Source organism: Stenella coeruleoalba, assembly GCF_951394435.1.
Source record: "Stenella coeruleoalba genome assembly, chromosome: 19".
Lineage (NCBI taxonomy): Eukaryota > Metazoa > Chordata > Mammalia > Artiodactyla > Delphinidae > Stenella > Stenella coeruleoalba.
The window spans coordinates 8887314-8899715 of record NC_137165.1 but is presented as its reverse complement, the minus strand read 5'-3'; the positions used below and the strand labels follow the sequence as shown (position 1 = coordinate 8899715).

Below are 12402 nucleotides of genomic sequence, written 5' to 3'. Positions count from 1 at the left end.
TTTTCCTTGACGACAAGCTAACCCAGGACGGCCGAGTCTGCGCAGGCGCAGATGTGAGCAGTGGTGGCTTTGGTGGGGGCGCTTTGTGAGCCGTTAGGCGCGTGACAAGAGCGCCCCCGCGCTGGGACTGTGGACCTGGGTTCCTGAAGCTCCCTGAAGCTGGAAGCTGCTGGCATTACGGTGAAGCGATCTTCAGGTCTCAGTGCCGCGTGGTAACGATGAAGATGATAGCCACCTCCCAGATTATATTTTCTGTGGGCCAGGCCATGCGCTTACAAACCCGGAGGAGGCGGCTGATCTACTTCCCACTGTCTCAAATGAGACTGAGATCCAGAGAGGTTACATAATGTATCCGGATTAACACGCTAGTCTCTGGTGGGGTCAAGATTTGAACTCAGGTCCCTGATACGATAAAGGTGGGCCCTAAGGCCTGCGGGAACCCTAAACATGTGAAGGACTCAGTAGATGAAGCACAAAAAGGCCCTGAGCACTGTCTTGAAAATAGTAAGCCCTCAACAAGTGATGAACATTATAATGACTGTATACATAATTATAAGAATCACCGGGGTCCCTTACAACTGCGGAATCAATCTCCGGGGAAGGGGCCTGAAAATCTATTTTTAAAAGCATTCCCGGTAGTTCTTAGGAGCCTAGAAGTTTGGGAAACACTATTAGGTTTCCTAGGCTGCTGAATCCTCATGCTGCAGCACAGAAAAGTGGGCCCTCCAGAACTCACCTAGCACTCACCACCCACTGTTAGAAGTGCCTGTGGGCAGGGATGCTAGGGTGCCACGTCAAGGGCGTTATGGAGCTGGAGGTTAAAGGAGTTCAGTATGGGGTCTAGAGCCACCAGTCGGGCAACAGAGTGCAGGGGCAGCAGGCCATCTACAGCCAGCTCCACACCGCACTCAGCTGGATCTCCCTGAGCTGTTTTGTTCAATAAGTATTTACTAACGCCTTCTGGATGTAGCACTGTGCTAGGCACAATGAGGGAGAGACGTTTCACAGTTGTCCATCTACTTCACGCCTAGGAGTACATGACCACGGGAGACACTGCAGAGCATTTGAGACTTAAATCAAGGAGTAGAAAGGGATCCAATAAACAGCAGGAGCATGCCCGCAGGGAAGTGGGTGGGTGGGGAGCTGGGAAGCCCAGACCTCAGGGTTCACGGGACCGGACCGAGAGACAGTGGGATCATGAACATTTCCCATTATCAACTCCTGGTGCCCCCTCGTGGCCACTTGGTGAATCACACTTTGCCTTTGCCCTGCCCAAGGTCAGGCCCCCTGGCAAAGCTGTCCCTTCCAGATGTATCTTCTCAACCTTCCTGTTACACCTGCAGATCCAATACGCTTCCCACTGGTTAAGAAAAGATCTTAAAACACCACCTGGTTACTCATTACACATTTATTGTACATTTTCACAATCTGGATGCGCCACAGAATTGGGGGCATGGGGTGAGGGAAGGGGGGCAGGGGATACTGGGATAATATGGGGGGTCTAGAACACAGCACCCTCACCCCCAGCATCTCTCCCTACCCTTTCACACCACAGCTTCGATCTCCCTGCTCCCCCTCCACACAGGAACCTCGACTGTGGGGGGAAGAAAGAGTTTAGGGGGTGCCCTCCAGTGGCAGGTTAAGGGACTGCACCCTCAGACCCCTAAAATTGTGCCATTTAAAAAGACATTAGACCCTTCCTTCATCATTTCACCTAAGGAGGAGACCCGGAGAGGGGCAAGAATCCCCGTCTTGCAGCGCGTCCCATGCACACATTGGCAGTGACCAGTACTCCCAGCCTGAGTTCAAGGGGGCAGTCAGAGGAGCTGGGCAGTGACGGGGCAACACCCCCCAATGAGGGAGGAGGGATTTCAGTTCAGCCCCCAGCAGGGGTGGGGCCAGAGATTTCAGGAAGGAACTGGAGGGATTCTTTGCCCTGCCCCATCCTCCCCAAGGCAGTGATGACCCCCCCGACACACTGGCAGCCACCTCTCCCAAGAGAGATCAGATTGTGGCCAACCCCCAACTCTCCTGGTGGGAGGAGGAGGAGGCAGATCAGGCAGATGGGAGGGAGACCCCATGGGAATGTCAACTGAGCACCCCACACGGAAACTGGGGAGCAGGAATGTGGGGAGAGACTCCAAGTGGCAGAATTATTGGTCCATCATAACACACTGAACTCCAAGACACTTACACACCAGCTGGGGGGAGGGAAAGGAGGGACAAGAGGTTTGGAAAATCGGGGTAGGGGAGGCAAACTGGACTAGGGGGGCTAGGAGGAGGCAATCCTGGGGGCCAGAAGAGCCTGGCTCCCCAAAAGCCCAGGCTCCCCACCACCTGCAAGTAACGTCATGCAAATGAAAGTGTGATACAAGGACCAACAGGGACTAACTCCTCAGTAAAAAAGAAACACAGGTTGAAAGACTGAACAGAAGAGAAAATGGGGGGAAGAAGGAAACCAAAAGGGATGTCAGTAGGCAAATGGATGCTAATTAACATGCTGGAAGCTCCCAAAAGACCTTGGGATTCTCAGGACCATAAGGGACCAGTCTCGGAGCCTCCCAAAGATGCAAAGAAGATGCACCTAGGGAGGCCTGGACAGTTGTTTTTTATAATTTTTGCAGGGGGTGGAGGTATGGGGAAGTCCAGGGCGGGAGGAAGGATCAGCTAAATCCAAGGGAAGGAGGAAGAGGGGACTGCATAACAGATGCAAATGAAAGGGACTTGGGGCTGGTCAGGAAGAAAGGGAAGGAGGGAAAGAGAAAAAGGAGGTGATGAGAACCTCAGGAAGGGGTGTTAAGGACAACCGGAAAAAATCTTCTAGTAATAAAACTACAAACAGACCAAATATATATAATATTATATATGTATAAATAACAGCTGGCTATTTACAAGGGGGCACACACACGACACACACACACACACGGATCCAGGGAGGTGGGCTGGAAGATATGGCTGAGAGGTGGAGGAGCAGCTGGGGGTGGGGGGGAGAGGCCCTTCTCTGGGCAGGGCAGGCTCCTCAGGGGTTTAAGAGCTGAAGTAAACTGTGGAGAGGGAAAGAGAAGGAAGAAGAGGGAGAAGGGAGAAAGAGAGAGAGAAAGCAGTGTGTCAGCCCGGCCCTGCTCCCATCTTCCCCACCTCCCAGCCGGTTGACATCCCTTCCCCTCTTGGCCTCAGGTTCTCCATCTGTAACACAAAGAGGCTGGACAGGTCGGTTCCAAGGTCTCTTCAACTCCACGGTATGGCCTTGGGGCCACAGACCCCTAATTCTCTGGGCCTCTGAGACCACAGCTCTCAGACAGTGGGGTGGTTGGCTTCCTAGCTGTTTCTCAAGCCCCTGGGTCTTTGCTGCTCTCCCACTCCCCAATTCCAGGGTTCCCAGACTGGGCTCCTAGGCCCAAAGGGTCCTCAAGGGAGCAGTGGGGATCCACCAGCTTTCCTGTTTCCAAAAATCTTAAGAGAAATTGCCCAGATTCAGGCAAAGAGCAAGCTAAACAGCTTCAAGGTTTGGGGCTGTGTATGAATCAGAACTTCTATTGGCAGCTATATGTGCTTTCTGCTGAATAGTAAAAACTAGGTTAATGACCTTCAAAACCCAGAAATGACAGGGGAAACCTCTTCAGGAAGGGGCCCTAGCCACTCCCACCTACTCACCGATGATGATGATGAGGATGATGGCGCAAATCACTCCCAAGATAATCATCATCTGGGGGCGAGAGGGGAGGGTCAGTGAGACAGACCATGATACTCCCATCCACCCCCCACTCCTCCTACCTGCCCTCCCGCCTGCCTCCACCCTTACCTTGAGGTTTTTCCACCAGTATTTGCGCTTGAGCTTGGCTGCACTTGTTTCAAACTGGGAGGCCCCTGCTTGGAGTGCGTCTGCACGGTCGTCCAGCTCCGACAGCTTCTGGTCCCGCTCCAGGACCTTGTCCACGTTCACCCTCATGATGTCCACCACCTGGGGGAAGGCCCGCAAAGCAGGGGGAGTGTGCCAAGGCCCATCGCAAAGGGCACTCCTCCACCATGAGCCCACATATAGAACACGCACCCTGATGCTGCCTGGCTAACATGACAAGAACATACACAGAACATGCCTAGCATAGCCGCAGATGCGCCAAGGCATGCTGGTAGGCAGACATCTCAGATATCACAGCAGCACCCTCTATTTACCGAGCCTCAAGCAGCCTGCCGATCACCAGAGCACACCCGCCCAGGGTGAAACACCCCAGGCTAGCAAGGCTGACTGACACCTCACGTCCCTCCCAACTGCATGCTGACAAGGACCGGGCATGACATATTTTTGTCCCCAAACTCACTGACATGAAGTGCCGTCACCCCCAACCCCAGATGGGCCCGCACACCTGTTTCCCAACCCTCAGGGTCCTTCCCACTGGCCTGACACCCGCCCCCCACAACTCACCTCATCCACCTGGGCCTGGGTCTGCTGCAGTCTCCTGTTACTGGTGAGGTTTGGAGGGGGCGCAGGGGGGCCTCCCTCCCCAGCCGGGGCGGCAGGGGGGGCGGTGGCAGCCGTGGCCGACCTGAAGGGCAGGGACGGATCAAGACCCAAGGCCTGGAGCCCTTGGCTCCGCAGCCAGGGCCCCGCCCATCCGCCTGTCCATCCATCCGTCCCTCCCTTCCTGCTTCCCGGGAAGAAAGCCACCCGATGGGAACCCTGGACTCCGTCCGGCCCCGCGAGCGAGTTGTTGCGTGACCTTGAGTGAGGCCCCCTCCCCCCCCGGGCCTCAGTTTCCCCGCCTGTCAAATGAGGGTGGACCCGAAACGACAGGCGGCAGCGATGACAGGGGCGGGACGGGCGCACGCCGGGTCCGCTCCCTCCCGCGGCCAGGGCCCGCGCGGCCAGCCGGGGACGCGGGGCCCTCCGGCTGCCTGCGCGCAGTCACTGGCGCCGGCCTGGTCTCGGGATGCGGCGCGCGCCGGGGGGCGCAAGTCGAACCCCGGGCCCTCCCTGGGCCTGGGCCTAAGGGCGGCGGCCGGCGGCCGGCGCAGGCCACCCGGTGCGGGCGCGGGCGCGGGCGCCAACTCACATGGCGGGGGCAGCGGGCGGAGAACTTGGCAGCAGCAGTGATGGCGGCGGCGGCTAGCGCTGGCTCCGACTGGCGCTGGCTGCCCGGGACAGGAAGATGGCGGCCGCACGTCACTCACATCCGGGCACTGCAGGAGGGGGCGGGGCGCGGCGGGCCTCTAGTCGGCAGCCGGGCCGCGGGGGCGGGGCGCGGAGGGCGGAGATCGCGGCTGGCTGGGAGCTGGTCTGGCGCCGCGGAGCCCCAGCCACTCCTTCATCGCCTGGGAGCCCGGAGCCTGGCGGCCGCGGCTTCCCCACACCAACAGCTGGCCCACCCGGTCTGACCACAGCTCTCCCCGTCGTCCCCGTGCCCCTGCCTCCTGGCCCTTACGGCACCCTTCAGCCCCAAACACGTCGTCCTCCTCCTCCGTGAAACCCATCAACCGGTCCGCACCCCACCCAGCCCCAGGTCTCGGCCTGCCCCCAGGTCCCAACGCCTGCGGACCCGCCTTCAGCATGTGGAATGGGCGGGCGGAGGGAAATCAGAAGGGGCAAGTGCAGGTTCCCGGGCCATGCGGATAGCTGGGACCCCGCTGGTGAGGTGAAGTGGTGGCAGTTGGTCCCCAACCCCTTGCCCTGCAGATGGATATCTCAAGGGAGGTCTGGGGCCCCTGACAGCTGAGTAGGGGGGATAGCAACACGATCCTCACAGCTGAGGTTCAGACCAGGGGTCCGTGGCAGGAGAGGCCTGGCTGAGGTGGGGCAAGCTTAGGGCGCCGGGAGGAGGGCACGGGGCTGCCCCGTGGGGCTGCTTCAGGTGGTGGCTGCAGACTGGCCTAAACCTAGCTCTGTCCCAGAGTGGCGGCAGCTACCCTGGCAGCAGCAGGAGGGCTCAACCTCTGATCCCAGGCACAGGGCCTGGGCGAAAGGACAGGACTTTTGCGGGGGTGTGTGTGTGTGTGTGTGTGTGCGCGCGCGCGGTATGCGGGCCTCTCAGTGTTGTGGCCTCTCCCGTTGCGGAGCACAGGCTCCGGACGCGCAGGCCCAGCCGCTCCGTGGCATGTGGGATCTTCCCGGACTGGGGCACGAACCCGCGTCCCCTGCATCGGCAGGCGGACTCTCAACCACTGCGCCACCAGGGAAGCCCAGGACTTTTGCTTTTTTGTTGTTTTGTTGTTTTGGTTTTCCTTTAGGCGGAAGGACAGTAAGTAGGCAGGGACGGCACCTGCGGTACCCAGGTACTTGGTACTACTGTACGTGCAGATTAACCTCATGGGTGTCAGCCTAACAGCTCCTGTCCTGGCTCTGGACCCAAAATATACTACTGGGACCCGGTAGGAGATAATCCACTACCCCTGTCGTCCCTGACGCAGCAGCTGACACACCCACCCCGCTCCTTTCCAGAAGGACTGGCCCCCCTGAGGCAGGGGAAGATGGGAACAGGTGAGCTGCCTGTCCGGTGGGATGGGTCAGGACCAGCCTCAAGAGTGAAGAAGAAGACCTAGTGGCCCGGGGGCAGGGGTGCTCACTGTGTCCCTGGAAGGGGGGCAGGGGAGGCTGGTGGCCTTGGTCTCTGAGACAAACAGGAGCTAGCTTCTTCCCTCCCCCACCCAGGCTTCCCAGGGCCTCCGGGTGTGACAGCCTCCCCCATGCAGCACCCCACCCCCTCCCAGCGGAAGCCTGGGACTGGCTCTGTCACCAGAGGTGTCATTTCCCAGCTGTCCGGGGGAGGTGAGTGAACTGGGAGTGTGTGTTGGGTGTGGGGACCCAGCAGATCTAAGATAAGATGCGCTCAGCTCCCTTCCCCTCCCAGGAGCCGCCACTTCCCTGGTCCTTGGGCACTGACACAGAAGGTCTGGGTGGCTCAGCCTATGTGAAAAGGAAGAAAAGAGCAGCTTCCCTGTTGGTCTCAGATGATGCTGTGGGAGACTAGCTCTTGCTTTTTGGCCCTGAGATTACTTTACTTTCTAGCCAGAGAACAAAGACGCCAAATTCCAGGCTTTTGAGTTCAAAAGCCTCAGGGTCTGGGTCTCAGACAGGTAACGTTGGAAGGAGGTACAAACAGGCAGCGCTCCCCACCCACACCCTGCCCCGACACCCTATGCTAGCAGGGGAGAAGCTAGTGGAGGACCAGACACGATGATAGACACGGGTGTAAGAGTGATCCTCATTCCCCAACGGCCAAGTCCAGGGGACATGGAAGGGACGGAACCCAGAATACACTGGGGGAGCCAAGGCCACGCGGTGTGGCTTGGAAGGCTGGCACATTGCCATTGCTCTTGGATCCTGGGGGCAGCAGCAGCAGAACAGAAATGAGAGCACATGGACCCATGAAGGCGGGGACCCAGGAGGGTTTATCCCCAAGAGAGGACGCGCAGCTCACCGAGCAGCCCTCCCCACCCACCCCACCTATGCTGTGGTGCTAGGGAACTCCCCACATTTACATCAGTGGTGGAGGCAGGAGAAGAGGTGGGGGTGGGGGAGACCAGGTGAGTTCACCTGGGAATGACGAAGAGAATGTTTTCTGCAAGCAGCTAGAATGGAGACCCAAAATAGAGGTAAATTGAACTAAAGAAAAATAAAGTAATATATTTGCATAACTGAGATCGTAGCTTCTACATTTACCTGCTTCTGGGGGGTGGTAGCCAAATTTCCAGGCTCCACTCCCAGCTCATTCGAAAGACGTGCGAGGGGGCCAAGCACCTCCAATGATGCTGACGTAGGCGGCATGGCAGAGACCTTTAATAAAGGCTTAATAAAGGTTTTCTTTTATTGCTTTTTCCTCTTCTAACAACTGACTTCAAAGTTGGGGTGGAAGGGAGCTGGGTCATTGCCCCACTGACTCATGAACTTGCTCCATCCACATGAGTCAAACTTGACCAAACTAGTAATTAATTTCAGAGACCTTGTGTGTCCCTCAACACAGCATGTACAGAAAAGGCCTTCTAATTAGGAGAATCATGCCCCTGGGAGGGCTGCATGGAATGGGGACCAAGGGCCTAGCCCCCCTCACAATCGGCTACTCAAACCCTGTGACCTCTGGCTCTACCCTCCAAACTGGAAGGCTCGGGGCTGCCTGCCAATCCCTGGGCTCCTGGAGGGAAGGGAAACTACCAGGTACCTACTGCATGTGAAGAGCTTTACATGGATTGCCACCCACATTCAGTGTCCTAATTATGCAAATAATATGACTGCATTCTCCTCAAAAAATATTAAAGCACTAGACATAAAACTGAGGTTCCCTTGGACACCCCCCACTTCATCTTCTTGTTTTACTTTCTGGAAGTTTTCCTGTGTCCTCCTTTTGGGGGGAAAAAGTTTTTTGTTATATTTATTTTTTTCCATTACTCTTTATCCTTAAATAAAGATGGATGTTGATTACCTTTTTAATTTCCAAAGTGCAATATCTTCTCGCATCTCTCTGCATCTATATTTTTTAAATGCAGTATTATATTGTAACCCAAGAAATAGGTAACAATCAAAATTCAAAAGGTACGAAAGAACGTACAGCGAACATTTGTCCTGAGCCACCCAAGACCCCTATTCCACACAGCTGCTGTTTCAGTCTTGTAAATCCTCCAGATTGGTTGGTGCAGAGACACAGACATAGATACTTCTTTTCTCTTTAAAAATACAAATGCTAAAAAAAAAAAAATACAAATGCTAACAGACTATATGCATTGTTTCCCCTTCCATTTTTTTTTTAACTTTCCAATTACAGAGTTTTTTTTCTTTTTTTCTTGTGCTTCCTAGTTTCTCTATTTCTTCCAGATTTCTTTGATAGGCTTTTCAATATCTGGGAGGAATATATGGAAGGAGTCTCTCTCTTTTCATTTTGGAGGCTTTCCTTAAATGTCTGCTGGTCGTTGGCTCTCTGTTAATATCTAATAGGGAGCCAGCAAGAAGCCGAGTGGAAGGTGTGTGTGTGTGTGTGTGTGTGTGCGCGCACACGCGCGCGTGTAGGGGGAGGGCACTCATTGACTGTCGGCTTTGCTGTAGGACAGTGAAAGCATTTTACGCAGACTCCCAAATGTTGACAGGTGGCAGGCTTTCTCTGGGGCCGTTCAGTTTTTTGAGAGAATGTCCTCCATTCTTCATCCCTGTCCTGTATGGGTGTGGGTTGGGAGGGCAGGGTGGGAGTTCCTATTTCTAGCTTCAAGCCTCACCTCTGCTGCGCCTGGGGTCCCCAAGTCCAAAGCCTCCCCAAAAATGAGTGTGCGGAGGGTTGGTGTGTGTGACTCAGATGTGAGAGGTGAGGGAGACCCAGGGGTCTCGACACCCTGAACACAGGCTCTCGGCCACCCTCTGTGTTCAGCCAGGCCCTGACCCAGAGTCTAGGGACCTCCAGGATCGTGGAGCATCATTTCTTGTTCATTCTGTCACCACCCTTAGGCCGCTGTCCAGCCTCTAAAGCCTGTTGGAATCTTTTTCTCCACTGCTGTCTTCTCTCCGGGTCTTTGTCCGTGTACATACATGCCTCTCTGACGCCTCTCCTGTTATGCAGTTCAGTTATGGAAGGGAGAGAAGACAAATGCTCATGTTCACATGTCTTCCATGTTTAGCCAGAAGTCTCACCACAGTTTATTTAACTAGTCCCTCAAGGACCAACTTCGGATTTTTTTTTCCTGTTTTTTTTCCGACCGCTCCTTGCAGAATCTTAGTTCCCTGACCAGGGATGGAACCCGTGCCCCCTGCCTTGGGCGTGTTGGAGTCTTAACCACTGGACCACCAGGGAAGTCCAAGGACCAGCTTTTAGATTGTTTCCAATTTTTCCGCTGTTACAACAGTGCTCTTAGGAACACTGTTGTAAATACCTCCCACCATCAGTCAGCCCTCAGGACAATCCTGTGAAGTAGGTATTGGCTTGATTTTACATTTGGGGAAACCTAGGCTCAGAGAAGTGCCTTGATGGGATCTTTTATTAAATTGGTTAGTCCGTGTTTTCTTTCATATATAGAATAAATATCTCTTAAATTTTTTTTCGTATGCAACATATTATAGTACATAAACTGGCATCTTTTTAATCTGTGTAGTTCTCCCTTCTCAGGTACCAAGCACAGCGCAGAAGCCAGGCAGGCACATGAATAATGAATGATGGTGAACCGCGGTCTCAGTGAGGAACGTTTTAAAGGAGAGCCCAGCACAGCAGGCCTGGGAGGCCTCCTGATCCCATACCCTCACTCTGCAACCTTCCATTTATTATTCATTAGAAATTCACTGGGGTTAACAAGCTCCTCTATGAAACACTTGCTGAATTGAGTCAACTGATCTGGCCTCACAGCCAGGAGTCTCAGGTTCTGGTCCCAGATCTCCCTATCTGCATGATGACCTCAAGCGAATAGCTTTCTGCTTGGGCCTCATCTTCCTCATTTGTTAAATGAGGGCTCTTTCACTCTACAATGCCGGGCACTGTGCTGGCACCAGGAGCTACAATAATATACAAGAAAAGAGATCATTAAACAGAGCATGAGGAAATTCCCTGGTGGTCCAGTGGTTAGGACTCTGCTCATTCACTGCTGAGGGCGCAGGTTCAATCCCTGGTCGGGGAACTAAGATCCTGCAAGCCAAGCCGTGCGGCCAAAAAAATAAAAACAAAACCCACAACACATCATGTTTGTCAATTATACCTCAATAAAGCTGGAGGGAAAAAAAGCACCCACGATGATCTTTGATGGACGTAATGATCAAGACACTTGCCAACACAGCTCAGACAGATTTAAACCAGAAAGGAGGCTCTGAGGGCTCACATGACTGGAGTGTAGCTGGAAACAGCAGGGTCCAGGTGCTCATGTGATGTCGTCAGGGATCTGGTTCTCTGTTTCCAGGCCTGCTGGCCTTTGCCTTAGCTTCATTTCCAGATAGGGAACAGAAGCAGCTGCAGGCTCACATTCTTTTAAAATGTTAGTTAAAAAAAAAAAAAAAGAATGTGGTTCAAAATTCCAAAAATTCAAAAGAGCATATGGAGAAAGTCTCTCTCTCACCCTTTTCTCCCAGCCCTCCAGCTTCCACCTCTCAGCTCCAGTCCTCCCAGTAGTTTCCCTCCTTCCAGAGATGCTCTGTGCACATACCTTTCCACCTTTCTTTACACAAATGGAAGAACACCACACGAACTGTTCTGTAACTTGCTTTTGTCACTTAAGTATCTTGGAGACTGTTCCATAACCATGTATAAGGTTTGCTTTCGTCCTGGCTGCAGTGTTACATGGTGATGCAGTTTAACCAACCCCCTGTTGACAGACATTTGCTTCCAATCTTTTGCCACTACAAGCAAAGCTGCAAGAAATAATCTACACATCCCCATTCTACCTGTGTGCAAACCTGAAGGGCTAATTCCTAGATGTGAAAGTCCTAGGTCAAAGGGTATGGCTCTTTGTGATTGATTTTGATTTTGATGGGATATTGCCAAATTGCTCTCAGGTGGATGTGTTACCAATTTTTAATTCCACCAACAAACAGGTGAGGCTTGTTTACTTAAACCCAATACCCTCTTCAACTCGCTATGAAACTTCTTGGTCATTGAGTGTAAGTTAGGCATGATTTGCATCTGTCTTATGCTGAATGAAGTCAGGCATCTCTTCCTATATTTGAGAGTTCTTTATATTTCCTTTTATATTTCCTGTTCTGCGAAATGTCTGTACAGTTTTTTGTACATTTTTATTGGGTTGTCAGTATTTTTCTTACAGATTTGTAGGACATTTTTATGTATCAAAATTAGCTCTTTCTAATACGAGTTATGAATATTTTTGTTTAGATTTTCATTTGTCTTTTAACTTTCGCTTTTTTTTTACCACGCATACTTTTAACATTTTAAATACAGATTTAAATATATCAGTCTTTCATGACTTCTGCATCTTGTTTTCATACTTATGTCTTCCTTACTCCAAACTATTTACTTCTGTGGTATTCTTACCAGAAATGCATAACCTCAATCTAATCACGAGGAAACATTGGACAAATCCAAATTGAGGGATATTCTGCAAAATAACTCACCAGTGCTCTACAGATGTGTCAAGATTATGAAAGGAAAAAAAAAAAAGGGACTGTCTCAGATTGGAAAAGCCTAAGGAGACGTGACAACTAAATGCAATGTGAAATCCTGGATTAGATCCTGAGTCAGAAAAAATGCATTAATGGGAAAACCGGAAAAATTCAAATATGACTTGTAGATTAGCTAACAGTATTGTATCAACACTAATTTCCTGATTTCCATAATTATACCATGGCTATGCAAGATGTGAACATCTGGAGAAGCTGGGTGAAGGGTATACAGGACATTTGTACTGTTTTTGAAACTTTTCTGTGCTCTAAAATTATAAGGTATTGATCCATATTTTCCCCCCAATGGCTACTCAGTTTTTCTAATAAACTTTATT

The 12402-nt window shown here is 52.4% G+C and overlaps 1 protein-coding gene across 1 annotated transcript; it reads right to left on the bottom strand.

Moving 5' to 3' along the window:
* Window positions 1-2: 2 nt before the first annotated feature.
* On the bottom strand, window positions 3-5137 carry VAMP2 (vesicle associated membrane protein 2). The gene is made up of 5 exons (XM_079904789.1): window positions 5052-5137; window positions 4424-4544; window positions 3803-3961; window positions 3655-3706; window positions 3-3044 (listed from the first exon to the last, which is right to left on the bottom strand). Coding segments are annotated over exons 1-5 (351 nt in total). The 5' UTR covers window positions 5054-5137; the 3' UTR covers window positions 3-3027.
* Between the last annotated feature and the right edge of the window lie 7265 nt (window positions 5138-12402).